This window comes from Triticum aestivum, chromosome 3D, assembly GCF_018294505.1.
Source record: "Triticum aestivum cultivar Chinese Spring chromosome 3D, IWGSC CS RefSeq v2.1, whole genome shotgun sequence".
NCBI classification, from domain to species: domain Eukaryota; kingdom Viridiplantae; phylum Streptophyta; class Magnoliopsida; order Poales; family Poaceae; genus Triticum; species Triticum aestivum.
Genome location: NC_057802.1, coordinates 378444281 through 378463441, shown reverse-complemented (window position 1 = coordinate 378463441; position 19161 = coordinate 378444281). Strand labels below are relative to the sequence as shown.

Below are 19161 nucleotides of genomic sequence, written 5' to 3'. Positions count from 1 at the left end.
TTCTTAATTAATCTCAACAACACTAAAACAAAAGGAGCTGCACTTAATTCCACGTGTTGTTTGTGTGGAGTAATTCCAATCAATACAGAAAGTCAAACCGCCACTTTTCAATGGCATGCATGCGTTCCAGTTTTCAACCGCCCAAAGAGGACACCGGCATGACAACATTGAAGACGTGCTTCCAAATGCACTAATTAAATAGTACCGATAATCAAGAGAAGAAATGAAGAACGAGAAATGAAAATTTGGAAAAAGAAATCCAGTCAAAGCAGACTACCCCCAGGCAGGCAGCGTCGCCATCTCCCTCAGTTGCCTTGCTCCGTAGAAACCGTGTCCCCCTCTCCCTCCCTCTCCCCGATCGACAGCAATAGCGGCGGTCAAAAGCCTCTCCTGCGACGACTCCTCCAACCCCCGTCCGTGTCTTCTTGGACGCTCCTCCCCCCTCTCGTAGTCTCCACGAAGGAGCAGCGCAGGCACCGGAGCGGCCTCTTCTCCTCTGGTTGCCGCGGCCAAGCTGAGTCGCCACGGATCTCGCGGCGGAGAAGGGGGAGCGCTGGAGGGGCCCATGAGCCTCGCCGGCTCCGCCCTGGAGGCGGCCCTGCAGGCGGTGGGGCGCGGCCTCGACGCCGCCGGCGACCACCGCCTGCTCTACTGCAAGGGCGCCGGGAGGCTCGTCACGCTCGACGAGGCCCGCGCGCGGGACCTGCCCATCGGCGGCGGCGTCCTCTGCGGCGTGCCCCCCGACGTCGAGGTAGAGGCCTACCGCGGCAACCCCGAGCGCAGCCGCCCGCCCCCCCCTGGTGCCGCCCCCGACGAGCCCTTCGTCTGCAGCTTCGATAAGGTGAGGGAGATGCTCCGGACCGGAGTCCCGATTTTGGGGCGTTTGAGCAGATCGTGCACGCATATGCATCATGCCTTCTCTCTTCTGCGTGTATTGTGATGCAACTGCTGTTATGCAAATCGTGCTACACATGTTAGGCTTCGTGGCCGTTCCCTTCACTGTCTCTGACATTTGGCATCACCATTTATCGCGCAGATGGCGGAGCATTTCAACAGGAAGGCGAGCTTGCTGGAAACAGTCCCGCTGGGTTCCTTCAACTCGCTCTTCAGCTTTACTGGTTCTTGGAAGAATGATGCAGCCGCGACAAAGGCCCTTGCAGTTGATGGCTACTCTGTTCCGCTATATAGAGTTAAAATAACTAGTGATGAACTGATTCTGCAAGAGAGTGTAAAGCTCGCAATTCCATATACTTGGGATCCACCAGCATTGGCTAGGTCAGTAGGTAATCTTCTCCATTGACCCTGCTCTCAGGGTCAGTTTTACATTTGACTGCCCTACATAACTTTTTGCATATTACCTGCCCTTATCATACAATAACAAGGTGCCCTTGTCTCATTTCTGCTCAGCTTTATCGAGAATTACGGCACACATATTATTACTTCTGTAATGGTTGGTGGTAAGGATGAAGTATACATAAAGCAGCATTCCTCATCCCAATTGTCTGAAATGGAGTTCAGAAATTATGTCAGAGAAATTGGGAACGAGAGGTTCTCAGATGTGGAGAACAAGTCAAATGCACCCCCCATCAATTATAGCGAAAAGGTTAGTCAGTTCGTAGTGTCAAAAATGATCTTACATTTTGGGACGGAGGGAGTATCTTGTTAATTGCAAGTGTTGATAACAATAGGAAATTGGACATTCTTAATGTGTGCACCTTGAGGGCGGTGTGAGTTTACAAGATGCTATTACATGGAGGCTATTTATTTGACTCGTCTTTGAAAACGGCATAAAGTATCACCACTAGGAAATTAGTTACTTTGAACTGTCACACATGTTCAATTCGAAAAAAAAAACTATAATAACATATGTGATATGTGTACCACACCTCTTACTGTAAACAAATCCTAATTCCAGTCCCATATACAGGACATGACAGTAATCTTCAGAAGGAGGGGAGGTTGTGATCTTGTTCAGAATTCTGTTGAGTGGATAAAAACTGTTTCCTCAGCACCAGATGTCATAGGCATGACATTTCTCCCTATTGTTTCACTCGTCGATGATATACCTGGGAAGAAGCACATTGCTCGTGCCATTGATCTATACTTGACATGTAAGACATGCACCTGATTCCTTTTTTGGACTATCCTCAAAGTCCATTTGCCATAAACCTGAGCTGTTGTTTTATATTATATTGCTATCTATATAATGTAGTAGCAGAGTCTCTGCACAGGTCTTCTATTTGGTGTATGTATTGAAAAATATGTTTTAGTAAGGGTGATGTGTTCATGATCAAGATAGACATATCTTTCCTAAAGTCAGAATGTCAATCGTGATTAAATCAGTAGCTCAATACAGTATTATAGCTATTGAATGATTACAATCTGGAGAAATGTTTTCCTATGTCTACCAAAGAGTTGGGTAGTTGTCCTTGCTTTTTCCTGCTGTGATTAAACATTATCATATTACATGGTATCTTTTCAATGATGTTTTCATATTTTTTTACTCCAGACAAACCTCCAATTGAAGAGTTACAATACTTCTTAGATTTCCAAGTTCCACTAGTTTGGGCTCCGGTACCACTGGGTATTGCTGGACAAAATAGAAAAGAGCCTGTGTGCCCGTCACTTCAGTTCAGCTTGATGGGCCCAAAGCTATTTGTTAGCACAGAACAGGTAAATGCTGCTCTCGGGTTTAAATACATGTTTATGATAATTTCCCTTTAGCTATTTTAGTTTTACCATTGATAGGTCAATTTAGTGCCCCTTTATAAACCCAGTCATTAGACAAAATAGAAGCAAACACCATTTTGCTGTAGGATTAACAATAATTTACTTGGGATGCGACGAAGCGTTCATATTTTGTAATGCAGTTCGATTGATCAAGCGATATGGAACACATTCTTGTGTTTGGTTGCGTGAAAAAATGGAACCTACCGATTCTAGAGAAGGGAATATACCCCATATATGCAGAATGTGCTCTAAATCGGTGGAATCGACTAGCTCCTCACTCAAATCACGCGGACCCTCTATATGCAGAATGTGCTAGTTCCTTCAAATCGGGGGAACCGATCGATTCCTCGCTCAAACCACGCGCATGTGACACCCAACTCTCACCGCATAAAAGGAAATAACCTATAGCCTCTCTCTCTCCAGACCTCTCTCCCCATGTCATCTCGTGGCAGCGGGCCTAGGCTGCGGCAACGCGTTAGGAAACACCCAAGACGCGGCGACGGTAAGGGGAAGGGGACGATGGCTTATTGGGAAGCGAAGCAGCAGCAACGGCTGCTGGGCGATGGCCGATTGGTAGGCGGAGCCGTGGCGGCAAACAGGGGCGAGTGGTGGAGTTGGAAGGCGGATGCACTGCACTGTAGCGCTGGCCGATTTTTTTGCTTGTCAACATCCTGTTCTTGAGCTTGTCAACCTCAGCTCCCAGTCTGGAGCGGTGGCTGAGGTAGAATTCTGAACTTTGGCTGCTCTGTCAGAGCTAGAATTCTGAACTTTGCAGCAAAGGAAAAGCGGTGTAATATACCACTTTTCAAACTCTAGCAAAGTATAGTAGTTATTGTTTAAGCTAGGATTTTTTTTCCGCCTAGAATAAAATATATGATTGAGCAATTCATTTTCTTCATTGTATTTTGTTTTCACCGAGCCATGTCAAGTGGAAATGCTCTAGGTCTTGAACTATATTTGACTTGGGCTCATATCTATCTTCTAGTCAAAATCCAGCCCACTTATCATCCTTCATTTGGTCCGGTTATCCAAACCTATTCCGACTCGGGCTCGGAACCGATACCAACGCCCCATACTTGCCAAACCTCCTTACCCCTGCGCCAAGACATCTCCTTACCTCTGTAAGCTTCTCTTGGGCGACCTAAACCAACCCAGGTTGTTTCGGATTCTTTCACCACCGCTGTATTCAAGTAGGAGGAGAACCCTACTCCGTATCCAATCCTAACCGACCTAGGGCAGTCCCAACCGACCTAGAACCACGAATCCACAGCTTCGAGCCACCCCAGGTCACCACCAAAGTTGATCACGCGAGTTCCGCAAGGCAGCAGAAAACTGCTATGCAATCTCTTTGTTTTTGGCGACTCAATCATCTCCTCGACAACCCCACCGTTATAGACGAGCCCGTTGAAGTGCTGCAGGACCGAGTCCTCACCACTAAGTTTCACAACGACCCGACGGTGCAATCCCGTAAAGTTATTTGGTCGTCACTTAAGATTGCACCGTCAGATCGTCGTGAAACTTTACGGGAGTGGTGAGGACTCAATCGTGCAGCACTTCAACGGTCGGACCGTCTTTAACGGTACATAACAGTTTTTTGCTGCTCGGAAGCTATGGATTTGTGGTTTTGGAGTCTTGGGAGGTACGAGGGGTTCTAGGTCGGTTGGGGCTGCTCTAGGTCGGTTAGGCCTCCTTTGGTTTGGAGGAATTTTATAGGATAGGATTCTTATAGGAATTTTTCCTTTAGAGGGCTTTGGTTCAAAGGAAAATAAACATGAGCCTAGACTCAATGGAAAAAAATCCTATGATGTGAACCAAATGACATCTCTTTTCCTATTCCTACTCATAAGATTTGAGATACATGTCATCTCATTTCCTATAAGTTTCTTATTCCTATGATAATCCTATCCTATGAACCAAAGGAGGCCTTAGGATTGGATACGGAGTAGGGTTTATCCTTCTCGAATCCAACAGTGGTGAACGAATCCGAAACCACCTGGGTTGGTTTAGGTCACCTAAGAGAAGCTTCCGGAGGTAAGGAGACGTCTTGGAGCTGGGATAAGGAGGTTTGGCAAGTATGGGGCGTTGGTCTTGTGTCTGAGTTGGTTTGGATCACCGGATCAAATGAAGGATGATAAGTGGGCTAGATTTTGATTAGAAGATAGATATGCAAGTTAAATATAGTCACTTCTGCTTGACTTGGCCCGCTGAAAGAAAATGCAATAATGAATTTATTTTATTCTAGGGAAAGAAATTCCTAGCTCTAGAGTTTGAAAAGTGGTATGTTACAAGCGGGCTCACAGTGTGGTTTCTGCACTAGTTAACTTTAGAAATATTTGTGTATAACATAAAATTGTGCATAATGACATAAAAAAATGCCAAGAAAAAAGAGTCTTGGCTATTTTTGCTTGATGTGTATGCGGGTTGATGATTTTTGACCTATATGCGTGTCTTGTTAAATAGGGAGCAATGCGAATTATTTGTTTGATATCATATCCTTATATAGTTGTTATGCTTGTGACTGTATTTGTAACTTATTTATGCTACAAATACAATTGAAATATTATGAAGAATTTGAAAAATTTGTCGCTAAAAATACAAAGAGCTATCTTATTCATATTATACATATGCACATGAGATGATGAGAGGTATTCTCACCACTCCTACACAAGAGATGAGTTGAACGAAATGCATTCTATTTCATCTCGCCAACCAAATACTGTAATATAACCATTCCACTCCACCAGATTGCCCCCAACCAAATATAGGAATGGAACCAACCCATTCCAGTGGAATGGAACCATGACATTCCGTTCCACTTCGTTCCTGAACCAAACACACCCTAAGGGACCACCGCTTATGTTGGGGGTTCTATTTGGTGACATTATGGAATATACTTTATAAGATGATAAACTACGCGGAACAATCTAGTTCAAGCTAATTTCCAATGGAATACATGCAGGTATCTGTTGGGCGTCGACCAATCACTGGCCTGCGGCTGTGCTTGGAAGGAACAAAACAGAACCGTCTGGCTATTCATTCGCAGCACCTTGGCTCGTTACCAAAGATATTTCTACCTCACTGGGACTCGCATATCACGATCGGGCCACCAAAATGGCAAGGACCTGAAGAGCAGGATAGCCGATGGTTCGAACCAATCAAGTGGAAGAATTTCGCTCATGTCAGCACTGCGCCCATAGAGTACACTGAAACAAATATCACGGATCTGTCTGGCGTTTATATTGTCACGGGAGCACAATTAGGAGTGTGGGATTTTGGCGCAAAGAGCGTGCTCCACCTTAAACTTTTGTTCTCCAGAGTTCCTGGGTGCACAATCAGGAGATCAGTGTGGGACCACAGTCCAAGTTCTGCGATGCATAGAACAGATGAAGCTTCATCGTCCTCAAGTGACAATGCTAAACTTGTGAAGATTGTCGACATGACAGAGACGTTGAAGGGTCCGCAAGACGCACCTGGCCACTGGCTGGTCACAGGAGCAAAATTAGGCGTGGAGAAGGGCAGGATTATTGTGCGTGCAAAATACTCCTTATTGAACTATTGACCAAAGTGTTGAGAGCATTCATTCATTCGCTCTGCTATGGAGCACCATGTTTAAAGATAGCATTGTTCTTTTGTTCATGTATGGTACTGTATGTAACATGTTGCTTCTTGCGTTGATGCTACGAGCAAAGTAGCATGGACAACGTTTTTTTGTCCAGTTCAAAAATATTTGATCTGGCCCTGGTCATTTCCTTCCGAATCATCTTAGCGCGTCAACGGAATTTAATATATTGTTTTTTTCATCAGTAATATTGTTCTTTGCTTTGTGGTGACGTTTACTCCAGCAGAACGGAACTGAGTTCAATGATGTTTAAACGAACATTCCCTGGGCGCACTTTATCTGCCCTTGAACAAATATTTGGAACTAAGGGAGTAGATATGAGAGTGTTATTCCCTCCGTAAAGAAATATAAGAGCTTTGATCAATGATCATACCTCTTATACTTTAGTAGTGATCTAAAAGCTCTTATATTTCTTTTCAGAGGGTGTGCAAATTTTGCTTGGAGAGGTGACTTCCTAGGTTTGCTGTGCAACTCTGCTACTTACTGTACTGCTTCACTGTTCGACTAGATAATTGACGAGAACAAATTTTTTTTAGAAAAAAGCCATCATGGCTAGCTTTATTAACTTAAAAAAGAAACATGATGAGAACAATTGTAGCCCCCTTTCTCCGCTACGCATTCTGCCAGTAGATCTAGAAATTAATTGCAGACGCAATCAGGTATGTCACCTCTTCTGGTGGACATGGTGCCATGCTTCCAAATGGAACAAAAGAAAACCTTTCATATTTGCTACTTTTGCTGTCCATTTGCAAATTAACAAACATTTATCAACAGCGACTCCATTTAGCCTGTTCAAGCCGGGGGAATTTACCGAGTCGATCTGAATTCCTGATCCCTTGTGAGTCCTGACTTGTTGTTTCCGCGGGAGGCAGGAACATTGTTGACGTCTCTGTGGGGAATGTGGAAGAATTGGGTGGTGGCGCCGGCACTTGCTGGCGGGCAACTGGGCTGCCGCATGCGAAGCTGTGAACGAGCTGTTCTTTGGTTTCATCAGCTCCTGCAGTGCTGCGCGCAGTGCATATGCCACACATGGCGTCATTTCAACTCTCTTAGGGCATCTTTAAAGGCAACCCACAATTTTTCTTCCGCATTCGTTGGCGAAAAGGGACCAGTCTGCGGACATGAATACGGGAGGATGCCATTCAATCGTAACCGCATATATTTCAAACTCTTTTTCAACAAACTGAATGAAATTCGTGCAAATAAAGTTGGATTTCATATAAACATGACAGATTTCATACAAACCGGACCAATACGGTTACATTTTAGACATACTTTCAACTAAAAAGGTAAAAAACTATATGCACGTACGGTCGCGCGGAGCTTCACTCCCACGACACGGATACACTACATTAGTCTACAGCCTGCCGCGACTTGTCTTCCCCATGTCCGACAGCCCGCTAACCGGACTGTCGAGAGCCCCGGAGATATATTTTTCTCCCGTATCTTCCTTATGTCTCGCTACGCTGCTCATTGGAGTAGCAAAGAGGGTGCTTCAGCCGGAGGGGAAGGGTGCTTCCGTGGAGTTCAGGCTGGTGCCCAGGATGGTCTATGATAAAGGAGAACCGGCCAGGTTCCGGCGGTGGCCTCCATGTGATACAAGCGGCGGCGGCCTCCCGTGTCCTACTTCTCCTTGATTATGGCGGCGGGCGCGGACGTGCGGGCTGCCACCTCGTCGACATTCGCGCAACCGGCTTCTTTCTCTGCGTGCATGACGCGACTACGTGTGCGTCGACGACGGATGGTGCGGTCGCAGGCACTAGATGCGGCGATGCCCGTGTTGCCGTGCCGGCATGAAGCAACTCGCCACTCCTCCGCGAGCTGGTCTGGAGCGACGAGTTGCTGAACCACGCTCCGGCTTGGGGCCGCGACAACTGGCTCCGTCGGGCTAGGCGAGGGAGGTGGAGCAGCGAGAAGCCTCACTCGTATCCAGCGGGCTCTGCGGGCTACCCAGTCGGCTTGTATGTCAGAGAACTGCTCTTCGGAAGCCATCAGAAGAGTGAAGAAAATGGTGAAGAAGGAGACGGGGAAGCGGTGGAGGGGTGCGATTCTTGCCTTGTCTAAATAGGGGGCGGACGGGAGGAGCTTGGTCGGCGTTGCGTTCAATGTTGGCCCGCTCATGAACGGACGTGTGGCCGGAGTAGATTTCTCGGCTCCCACGCGGGTTTAATGGTGGCATTTGAATGTGGAGAGGAGACGTGTTCAGCCGGGCGTGCAGCGGGCGGCGTCCTCGGCCGCCGCGCCGCTTCAATGGCGGAGGCAGTGAGAGGTCGCGTCCGCTCTGAGCCGACTTCAATGTGGAGCGACGCACTTTACATCAGCATGAACGCGGGCGGGTGGTGTCGGGAGGGAAGAACGCGGGGGAGGGAGGAGAGGTTTTTGGTGGGTCAGGGCGGTCAGAAACGGACTTGAAAGTGATCCGGACTCCTGCAAACTTTCCCACGTTTGTCTTTGGTTTGCAGAAAAAACCATGTCCAGATCACCCCGCGGATCAATACAGAACCGCGTTGAATGATTTTTACGGTTCAGATGGTTGCGGAAGGTTTGAGGGTCGCGTTGGAAATGCCCTTACGCAACGCATATGCCACGCATTGCGTCATTTCGACTCCATCCGCGATGCAGGGTTCATCCTGAGGTTTGACCTCTGGTGCGATCCGCAGAAGGGAACAAAAACATAGAGTATTTTTTTGTTTGTTTGTTATAAAAACAAGAAGACGGTAACAAAATATCATTTTCTCTAGGATCAAGATATCCTCTTCTTGAGGAACGGTAACAAAATATCCTACTCATGAAAGACACAGCCATGGACGCTTGCCTGGAGAGCCTAGCGTGCGCATGCATTACAAAATGACCGTAAAATTTTACAAGTTACGCAGGCGGTGAACAGAAGGAGCCGACTGATTCTTTTATGTGATCTTAGCTTTTGCTACACTCCGGCCCAGTACCTGACAACTGTGACCTGGCTGTATCAGTGAGTTACAAGAAGCCCACATCTAGTGGACGTCGCCGCTGATAACGGTTGCGACAAGAAGAGACCGTAAATTTAATCTTATGTAGGAATGAATGCATGGGAGACCCATTCCCATGAGTTGAGGATGCTTTATATTGCTTGGCAACTGCACCCCCTGCCTCTCGTCCACCTGAGATCATAGCTCGCCTCTTGGCCAAAATGGTACTAGCTCATTTTCTTTCTTGTTCCAACTTCATTTTCGGTGCGTGCGTGCCAACGTTCTCACTGCCGTGTGATTTTCTTGTTGATAGGAAAACGAGGAGACAAGCAAGGTAACCGAAGCCACCGGCAAATTAGAATCCATGGTATCTTCCTTGGTTCACCCCATCTTCTCTCCTTTCTTTCATCTCTTTTATTTACTTTTGAAACGGTTCATGCTTATCATGCCATATATCGTAAAAACGTGCATATAGTGGCCGTTTTACCAAGAATAAGGTATAAACTACCGTGTATAAATTGTAATTGTATGGGCATCAACAGATAATTGAAATTCATGTCACTTAATTTAACTATATAATAGACACCACATGGGATTTTAAATTTTCTGGCTTAGCTACTCTGGCGTGGCCTGAGCACTGTAAACTGTCGTGGCTTTGGTTTGCTCCGTTTTAAAAAAAATGGGGCGGGGGGCAACCCCTTTCTTAAAAAAAAAAGTAGACACTAATTCATGAATAATCTCCCACTTTGTTCTGAGCTTATGTGTTTATTTCTCATATCGACATCTCTTACTTGCTAACAAAAATTAATAGGAATACAAGGAGGATGGCAAAGCAACTGAAACCAATGGCAAGGTAACTTACATGTTCATCAAATAGCTACTACTCCGTGCCCATGGGCATGAGAAGTGACTTTGTTATTCACATAAATGATCCGTAGGTGGAAACACATGAAGTCGTTGGAGGAAAACAATACGAAGTCATTGAAGGGAAGGTTAATTGGAGGGGAAGGCCTGCTGTGCGGGGGCGCCATGGTGGTGTTGCCAATTCTTTCTTCATTCTTGGTATTTTCTAATCACGATCAGTTTACGTTGTACATAAACTAGATTTGCCTTCAGGATTTTACTATTTTGTCAACTTTTTTCCGAAATTTATTTCTTTGTGCACCTATGCTTGTTACTGTGCTATTGTTTTTAGCAACCCATACATTACTAGATGGTAACATGGTATGAAAGGTAAAATACATATAGAGTTGGCTTAACCAATAGGAAAACATTTATATTCTCGCTAAAAACATGCAAGGATTAGTATTTTATGATCTCACCCATACAGTTAATGGATAAGTTTTGTTTTGCGAGTAGTTAATGGATAAGTTGTATTTGACTACTAACAAATTAAGAAGCAACATGGTGTTTTAATAATCTAATGAACACTAGAAATCTCTCTCCATCAGTTCAGACTTTTGAATGAATTTGCCGGAGCATGAATTCAGCAGAAATGAAGCCAACCTTGCTAATCTAGTAATATGAAACTGTCCTGGGTTTGTTTGTTGTTGCAGTGAACTTTGGGCTGGAGAACCTGGCGTCTCTGTCTCTAGCCGTGAACCTTATCATGTACTTCATGTTGGTCATGCACATCAACCTGGCCGATGCCTCCAACCTGCTGACCGACTACATGGGCACGAGCTACATGATCGCGGTGCTCATCACCGTCTTTGCCGACACCTTTGTGGGCCGGTACCAGACCGTGATCATATCCTCCGTGGTGGAGCTCATTGTAAGAATCTTTCCTTTCTTTCACTTGGTTGCGTTGCAGCTGGTCGTTGATCCTCTCCGGTGTACATGCAGGGGCTCCTGCTGATGACGCTGCAAGCTCACTCCCCGAAGCTACTACCGGAAGGGTGCAAATGGCCGGAGCCGACGTGCGAGAGGGTGGGCGGCCACAGCGAGACGCGGCTCTACGTCGGGCTGTACCTGGTGGCGATCGGGTCGGCGGGCATCAAGGCGGCGCTGCCGGCGCACTGCGCCGACCAGTTCGAGGCGAAGCACCCCAGGGAGAGGCGCCAGATGTCCAGCTTCTTCAACTGGCTGCTGCTCAGCTTGTGCATCGGCGGAGCCGTCAGCGTCACGGTGTTCGTGTGGATCCAGAACGTCAAGGGCTGGGACAAGGGGTTCGGCGCCGCCACGGGCGTCATGGGTCTCGCCCTCATCGCCTTCCTCGCCGGCATGCCGCGCTACCGCATCTTCACGGCGCAGGGCAGCAGCGCGCTTCTCGAAATCTTCCGGGTGCGTCAGGAAACCAATCAACCTTGTCTAGCTAGCTAGCTTAGCTTAGCTTCTTGACTATTTTCCGTGTTAATCATGCATGCATACATGGAGGTGGACGGTTAGTATTTTCCGTGCTGTTTTCAGGTGTACGTTGCTGCGATCAGGAACAGGAATCTGCAGCTCCCTGAGAACCCTGCCGAGTTATACGAGATCAGCAGAAGCAAAGCTTCTCCTGAGGAGGAGTTCGTGTCCCACAGGGACCGGCCATTCAGGTTCCTGGACAGGGCGGCCATCGTCCAGGCGCCGACGGCGGAGGCGCCGAGCCCGTGGCGGCAGTGCCGGGTGACGCACGTGGAGCACGCCAAGACGGTGCTGGCCATGGTGCCCATCTTCTGCAGCGCCATCATCATGGGCACCTGCCTGGCCCAGTTCCAGACCTTCTCCATCCAGCAGGGCTCCACCATGAACACGTGGGTCGGAGACTTCCAGATGCAGCCGGCGACGCTCCCCATCATACCGCTGACCATGCTCATCTTCGCCGTGCCCATCTACGAACGCCTCTTCGTGCCCTTCGCCCGCGGCATCACGGGCCACCCCAACGGCATCCCCTACCTGCAGCGCGTCGGCGTCGGCCTCGTGCTCTCCGTCGTCTCCATGTGCATCGCCGCCGTCGTGGAGATGCACCGCAAGAAGGTGGCCGTCCGGCACGGCATGCTGGACGCGTTCCCGATGCTGCAGCCGCTGCCCATGTCCGTCTTCTGGCTGGCCCCGCAGTACGGCGTGTTCGGCATCGCCGACATGTTCACCTACATCGGCCTGCTCGAGTTCTTCTACTCGCAGGCGCCGCCCGCGCTCAAGTCCATGTCGTCGGCGTTCCTGTGGGCATCCATGTCGCTGGGGTACTACTTCAGCACCATCATCGTCAAGGCGGTGAACGCGGCCACCAAGAAGCACACGCTGAGCGGCGGCTGGCTTAACGGCAACAACATCAACCGGAACCACCTCGACCTCTTCTTCTGGCTGCTCGCCGTGCTCAGCTTCATCAACTTCCTCAACTATCTCTACTGGGCCAGCTGGTACAAGTACGTCAAGCCCCAGGACGAGGAGGACGATGTGGTCGCGCCAGTGGAGCAGCAAGTGTGACCAGTACTCGTATACCAGTTACTTCTTTCAAAATGCAAGGTTGATGGTTGTGTAGGTTTTTTGGTCGTCAACTTGTCATGCACTTCATCCTCTTCTTTCTGTTGACGAACCTCGTCATTAACTATTACCCGGTTCTCATGTAATAGTACCATATGAGTTTGCTGGCAAGGTCATGAAACTCACAAGTTTTCTGTCTTAGTTTTTCTTATTTAAAAAATCGGTTTTGCTAATCCTCAGCCAACTGAAAAAACCTGCTCGCCTGAGCCAATTTTATAGAGGTAAAGGGCGCGCTTGGTTACCTGCATCGCCCGGCCTGGCTGAGTAAATGTAGGCAAAAAACCAACATCTGCACTTAGTTTGGTTGCCTGCATGTCTTCTCCCTGCATCGTAACGATGCCTCTACGCATCGCGTTTGGTTGCTTGCATTGTATGTGGTCATGAGTGCATTTTGTCTGGTTGCTTGCAGGGAATATAATTAAGGCTTAATAGCTACCCATAACACACATTGTTACACTAGAGTGCTTCGGCGACAACAGTAGGCGGTGGTTGCGGTGCCGCGTCCGACACGAAGAGCATGGAGTCGCGGGCGAGCGAGCTCATCGGCGGCGCAGTGAACTATTTGCTAGCGCCATCGCCGCAGAGAAAGTTCGTGTGGAGTACCGAACAAAAGGGCGTTGAGGCAGAGGATGATGAAGAAAAAATGCAGTGTGCCCGCCATGGCGCCGTCAGTGTAGTAGGACAGGGAGGAGGAGGCCGAAAAGAACGGCGATGATGGTGGGGCCAGTGTAGTAGGACGCGGAGAAGGAGACCGAGAAGAACGACGATGATGACACCATTATAGTAGGACGCGAGTGAGAAGGTCGAGAGGAACGACGTCAGTGATGGATTCAGTGTAGCAGAACATGGGAGACGACACAGAGAGGAACGACGACCGATCGAGTGTAGTAGGACGTGGGAGAGGAGGTTGAGCGGAACGACGCTGACGATGACGCTAATGCAACAACACTCGGGAAGGAACGACGATGGCGACGACACCATTGTAGTAGCATGCGAGCGAGGAGGCCGAGAGGAACAATGCCGGTGATGGCTTTAGTGTAGCGGGAGAGAACGTAGAGAGCAACGACGACCGCGTGAGTGTAGTAGGACATGGGAGAGGAGGTTGAGAGGAACAACGTCGGCGGTGGCGCTAGTGTAACAGCACGCAGGAGAGGAGGCAGAGAGGAGCGACGCCGGTGGTGACGCCGGTGTAGCATGACAGAGGAGAGGAGACTGAGTTTAAGGAGTGTCATTAACACAAATTACACATATGCGTATATACTTCACGAGGAAGAAATCAAATTTAATCATCTACGATTGTCCAAATAGAAAATATGCAACCCGAAAGTTGCGTGAAACTGTAAGATGAAGCTACTGATCAAAGGAGAATTCAAACAGTCGACTGTGCGCGACGAATTTGAGAAAATTCATCCAAAATAGCTTCAAAAATGAACATGAAATTAAACATTTACGGTCAACGAAACTACGAACTGATCACAAAAATGAAACCATAACATCGATGCACATCTTTTTCATGTAGAACTTATCTCAAATTAATGCACCGTCGTGACCTAAGAAAGAAGATTAGAGAAGGAGCTTACTCAATGTGAAAGAAGAAACAATTTAGGAGCTTACTCAAGGTGAAAGAAGAAACAACTTACAAGGTGTATAATGCTGACATGCTCTCCTGCAAGAGGGCTCATCATGTGCGTTCGAAGGTGGCTCGTCTGAATCTGGCCCGATAGAAACGGTGGATTTGAGTGTTCCTCCAAATATAGAATGAAAGAGGCTTTATGTTTCATGCGGGCTAACTTTTCAATGCGACCTAAATAACCATACAGGCCATAAACACCCCGCACAAGTCTGGTTAGGCTACCAAACGCGTCCAAAAGCACCACGCGGAGAACAGTGGGGTGCAGAGAGGGCACTTTGGCTCGTGCCTCCTGGACGGAATCCCATTCTGCCTTGAACCGAGCAACGGAATCTGCTATTTCATGTGGATCGGCGATGCGTTTCCCGTGCAGTGTAGCAGAACATGGGAGACGACACAGGATGGGTGAGCGGTGTGGGTGAGAGCCTTGAATGCTCAAACCCCATGCGAGCCAACACTTGTCGCCGCAGCCGCACAACACATCTGCATCTACGTCGCATGCCGTCTGCCACGTCCTACCTCGTCACCACGTACGTGTCACCCGGCAGCCCGTCCAAGTCCCAGTGCCGCCACGACTTAAAACCCACCCGAAGCGCGCGCTCCTCACCCAGCAGTAGAGGCCAACGAGCTGACTCCCGATCCATCGATGGCGTCTAGCGACGAGAAGCCTGTCCCGACGCCGGCATCAACCGGAGGCGACGGCGGGCCGCCAGGGAAGCCGACGACGACGTCGACGATGCTGCTGGACAAGGGCGCGGCGGCGCTGCAGTCGCTGCGCCCGGTGAAGCAGATGAAGCAGCACGTGTGCACGTTCGCCCTGTACGCGCACGACCCGCACCGGCAGGTGGAGACCCACCACTACGTCTCCCGCCTCAACCAGGACGTCCTCCAGTGCCCCGTCTACGACTCCGACGACAAGCACGCCCGCCTCATCGGTGCGCGCCCGCACGCCACGCTCTAGTCCGTTGCCCTGCCTTGTCCGGCTCACCAAAAGAACGCGCCGCGTGTTTGTTTTGTGCGTGCATGCAGGCGTGGAGTACATCGTGTCGAGGAAGATCTTCGAGTCGCTGCCGGCGGAGGAGCAGAAGCTGTGGCACTCGCACGCGCACGAGATCAAGACGGGGCTGTGGGCGAACCCGTGGGTGCCCAGCATGCTGGGGAAGGCGGAGCTGGACCACATGGCCGGCACGTTTGGCAAGTTCTGGTGCACCTGGCAGGTGGACCGCGGCGACCGCCTGCCGCTCGGCGCGCCCGCGCTCATGGTGTCGCCGCAGGGGGAGCGCGACGGCGCCGTGCGCCCGGACCTGGTGCGGAAGCGCGACCAGAAGTACAGCTTCTCCACGGAGGAGCTCAAGGTCGCCAGGGCCGACGTGGAGGTGCCGCCCGAGCCGCGCCCGGGCCAGGCCGACTACTGGGTCCGCCACCACAAGGGCTTCGCCGTCGACGTCGTGCCGCACGAGATGAAGCGCCACGCGCCGTTTCCGTGAGCGACCCCGTTCCTCGGCGCGCCGGACGTGTTGGCACAAGTGGGTTATTACAGCGCTTTCGTGTTGTGTGTGTGTGTGAAACTGTGCACTTTGTTTCGTAGTTGCTGTCGAGCTAGCACTGTGTAATAGGGGTACTGGTCTGAAAATAAAAGCATGTAGTAATTCAGTTCTGCTGCCTGTGCTTGTGCTATGTGGAGCATTTGAAAGGCTGGAAATGCTCAATTTTTCATAGTGCAGTTTGGTCTCATACTAAGCAGGTCTGGCGACTGATACTAGTCACTCTGGCAGGAGAGGGGCGTTTTGGAGGCCGAGCTTCATGGAGGCTTTTATTTTTGAAAAATTCAAATTCAAACTTTTATGGTTCAAAAAATTCTGAAAAAAAATATGTGTGCATGTAAGGATATAACTCATTTTTAAAAAATTCAAATTCAAACTTTTATGGTTTAAAAAATTCTGAAAAAATTATGTGTATATGTAAGGATATAACTCACATATGCGTAAAAATTCATGATAAAATACCTTAAGTTGCTGACCTTAAAAAAGACAAATTTATAGCCCGAAAGGATTAATAAGTATAATGTGTTAAACAGTCCCAGATTTGTCTTTTTTACAGAACCCTCATTTCAATGTATTTTGAGCTGAAAATTTACACACATGTGTGTTATGCCTTTGTTTATATCTGTATTTTTTTAGAATTTTTTGAAATATAAAAATATGAATTCCGATGAAATTTCAAATTTGAATTTGGAGGCCTCACCGGAGGCCGAGCTATAAAAGGGATTTCTGCTCTGGCAGATCCTACTCATGAAGGATCATCCAATAATAATAATAATAATAATAATTTCAATTTTTTTTAAAATGTAAAAATATGAATTTTAATGAAATTTCAAATTTGAATTTAAAGGCCTCACTGGAGGCAGCTCCAAAAGGGATTTCCGCTCTGACAGATCCTACTCATGAAGGATCATCTGAAAAATGTAATAATAATAATAATAATAATAATAATAATAATAATAATAATAATAATAATAATAATAATAATAATAATAAAATCCCAATGATCTTGCAGCGGATAAATCCTCGTCCTCAACAACTGGCTGATGGGGTGACAGAATTTGTTTTAGTCTAAAAAATGGCAGATTCTGCTCGAGAAGGAGCTTTTTTCGGATGATCTACCATCAAATAGATATATCTCACCAATTGCTGATGGGGTGACAGAATTTGGGTTGTGCATTGAAGGCGCTCTTAATCAAGCTCTGCTCTCCCATCTATCCATATTTAGTGCATGCTTCGTTCCGTCACACTGTTTGAGCTGATGAAGACCAAAACAACGTCTACACCATCCCCGACTGAGATCCAGAAAAGCTTCGATAGCGTGGAGGCTGTCTGATGATAATATGAATAGGAGGATCCTTCTGTTATGTGCTGACTTCTGTTATAAGCTCTCCTCGGGAGATCTGCGAATGCATCTGCGGATCGCCACAACTGGGTGAGCTCGACGAACCCCTTGCTGCCAAAAACACATTGAAGTAAATATGGCTTACCAGCAGCGATCCGCCTCACTCTCTGGAGCACTTCACGGTCGGCCCGGGCCTCAGTTTGGACCTTGGCGTGCTCCAGGCGCAGCTTCTCGAGCTCCTCGACCACCGCCTTCTCCTTGTTTTGAAGGGCGTCTCGCTCCTGGTACACGCCCTTCAAGGCCTCCTCCACCTCCAGGACTGGCGCCTGGTCCTTGCCTCTCTCCGCCTTCTCGACAGCCAGCTCCGTCTTGGCCTTGGTAGCCGTAGTTGCCTGCTGCTTGGCCTCCTCCGAGCTTTCACCAGTTCGTCCTTGAGCGCCTCAAGCTCCGTTGTAGCAGCTGTCATGAAAAACAGCTTGGCGTCAGCATTAAACATTTTTAAGCGTATTTTCAAAGTTAAATTGATAACCTCGCACATCTGAAATTTACCTTTAGACAGCTCGATCTGCTTCTTCATCAGATCAAGGTCCTCTCAGGACCTCTTGAGCTTCCGGTTCATCTCCGCTATCTCCTCGGAGGCGCGGAGCCGAGGTCGATACCTGCAACATGTACTCGACGCCTTAGTCCCTGTTTTCGGTTTCAATCCCCCGGCCCATCCTTTTTCAATGACCGGTCAGGGTCTTGGGGGCTACTATTCAGTGTGACATGATATTATACTTTGACCCTAAAGCCCGTTTGTTAAAACCAGCTTTAGGCTCGGGGGCTACTGGCTAGCTATGTTATTATAAGCGCTATGCCATGATGTGAGCATAAAAGTCCTTGGACAAAAAGCCCATTTTTAGGAGCTATTATAAATAGAGAGGTTACTCTTAGTACAAGAAAGTGTACCTCAAAGCTCTTGACGAGGCCCTTGAAGACCTCGTGCATTCCGGCTTCCGCGGACCGGAAGCCCCACAGTGCCGCGCCAATCAGGGCACGGTACTCTTCTGTAATGGAGGAGCTTTTTAAGTCTATCTCCATCTCTTCCGCCCATCCCGGAGTGGCCCGCCATGGGATGGGACGCGGGGGCGACACGACCTCTGTGCCCACCACCGAAGTGTTGGGAACGAGGGTCTTCGGCATTGGCGTTGGCGCCGCAGACAGTTCAGGCCGAGCCGTTGTCTGGTTCAGCCTTCCCTTGGAGACCTCGGGGGTTGCCTCCCCTTGGCCCTGTGTGGCCAAGGTGTCAACCTCGGCCATGGTGACCGGCACCTCGGTCCCCGTTGTGTTGACTGGTGATATGTCCATTTTGCATCATGCTTTTATATTGATATTTATGCATGATGGGCTGTTATTACACATCATAGCGCAATACTTATGCCTTTTCTCTCTTATTTTACAAGGTTTATACAAAGATGGAGAATGCCGGCAGCTGGAATTCTAGAACAGAAAGGAGCAAATCTGAGAGACCTATTCTGCACAACTTCAAAAGTCCTGAAAATCTACGGAGAATTATTTTGGAATATATAAAAAATAGGGATTTTTATTTCTGTGCCCCTGGTTCCTTAGTTCTACTCATTCATCCCCACGCTCTTAACTTCTGCTCATTTTCCCCCACTCCCTTGCCCGAAACCCTCAGAACTGGTCACATCGGACGTTCCCGTCGGGTCAATGGCTTGACCGTTAACTCTGACGTGTGGGGCTGCGTAGGGCCGAGTCCACATTTTGACCGTTACGTGCTAACGAGTGGGGCCACAAAACTGACACTCACTGTAACCTGAATCAGATCGAGTCGCTTCCGCGCTGCCCCCTCCGCCGCCGTCGTGCCGCCTCCGTGATACGTC

At 48.6% G+C, this 19161-nt stretch overlaps 3 protein-coding genes across 3 annotated transcripts; all 3 read left to right on the top strand.

The window, feature by feature from the left end:
* The first annotated feature begins 332 nt into the window (after positions 1-332).
* LOC123079014 (MACPF domain-containing protein CAD1) lies at positions 333-6533 on the top strand. Its single transcript, XM_044501683.1, has 6 exons — positions 333-841; positions 1037-1275; positions 1408-1603; positions 1928-2111; positions 2510-2673; positions 5690-6533. Exons 1-6 carry the CDS (start codon positions 566-568, stop codon positions 6287-6289), a joined length of 1659 nt encoding a protein of 552 aa, XP_044357618.1. The 5' UTR covers positions 333-565; the 3' UTR covers positions 6290-6533.
* A 1985-nt stretch (positions 6534-8518) lies between these two features.
* Positions 8519-12705, top strand: LOC123076311 (protein NRT1/ PTR FAMILY 4.5-like). The gene is made up of 7 exons (XM_044498630.1): positions 8519-8731; positions 9611-9631; positions 10109-10150; positions 10236-10359; positions 10854-11071; positions 11143-11580; positions 11707-12705. The coding sequence occupies exons 1-7, from the start codon at positions 8519-8521 to the stop codon at positions 12703-12705; spliced, it is 2055 nt and encodes a 684-aa protein (XP_044354565.1).
* A 2279-nt stretch (positions 12706-14984) lies between these two features.
* Positions 14985-16050, top strand: LOC123074698 (oil body-associated protein 2A). Its single transcript, XM_044497472.1, has 2 exons — positions 14985-15327; positions 15422-16050. The coding sequence occupies exons 1-2, from the start codon at positions 15039-15041 to the stop codon at positions 15877-15879; spliced, it is 747 nt and encodes a 248-aa protein (XP_044353407.1). The 5' UTR covers positions 14985-15038; the 3' UTR covers positions 15880-16050.
* Positions 16051-19161: the final 3111 nt, after the last annotated feature.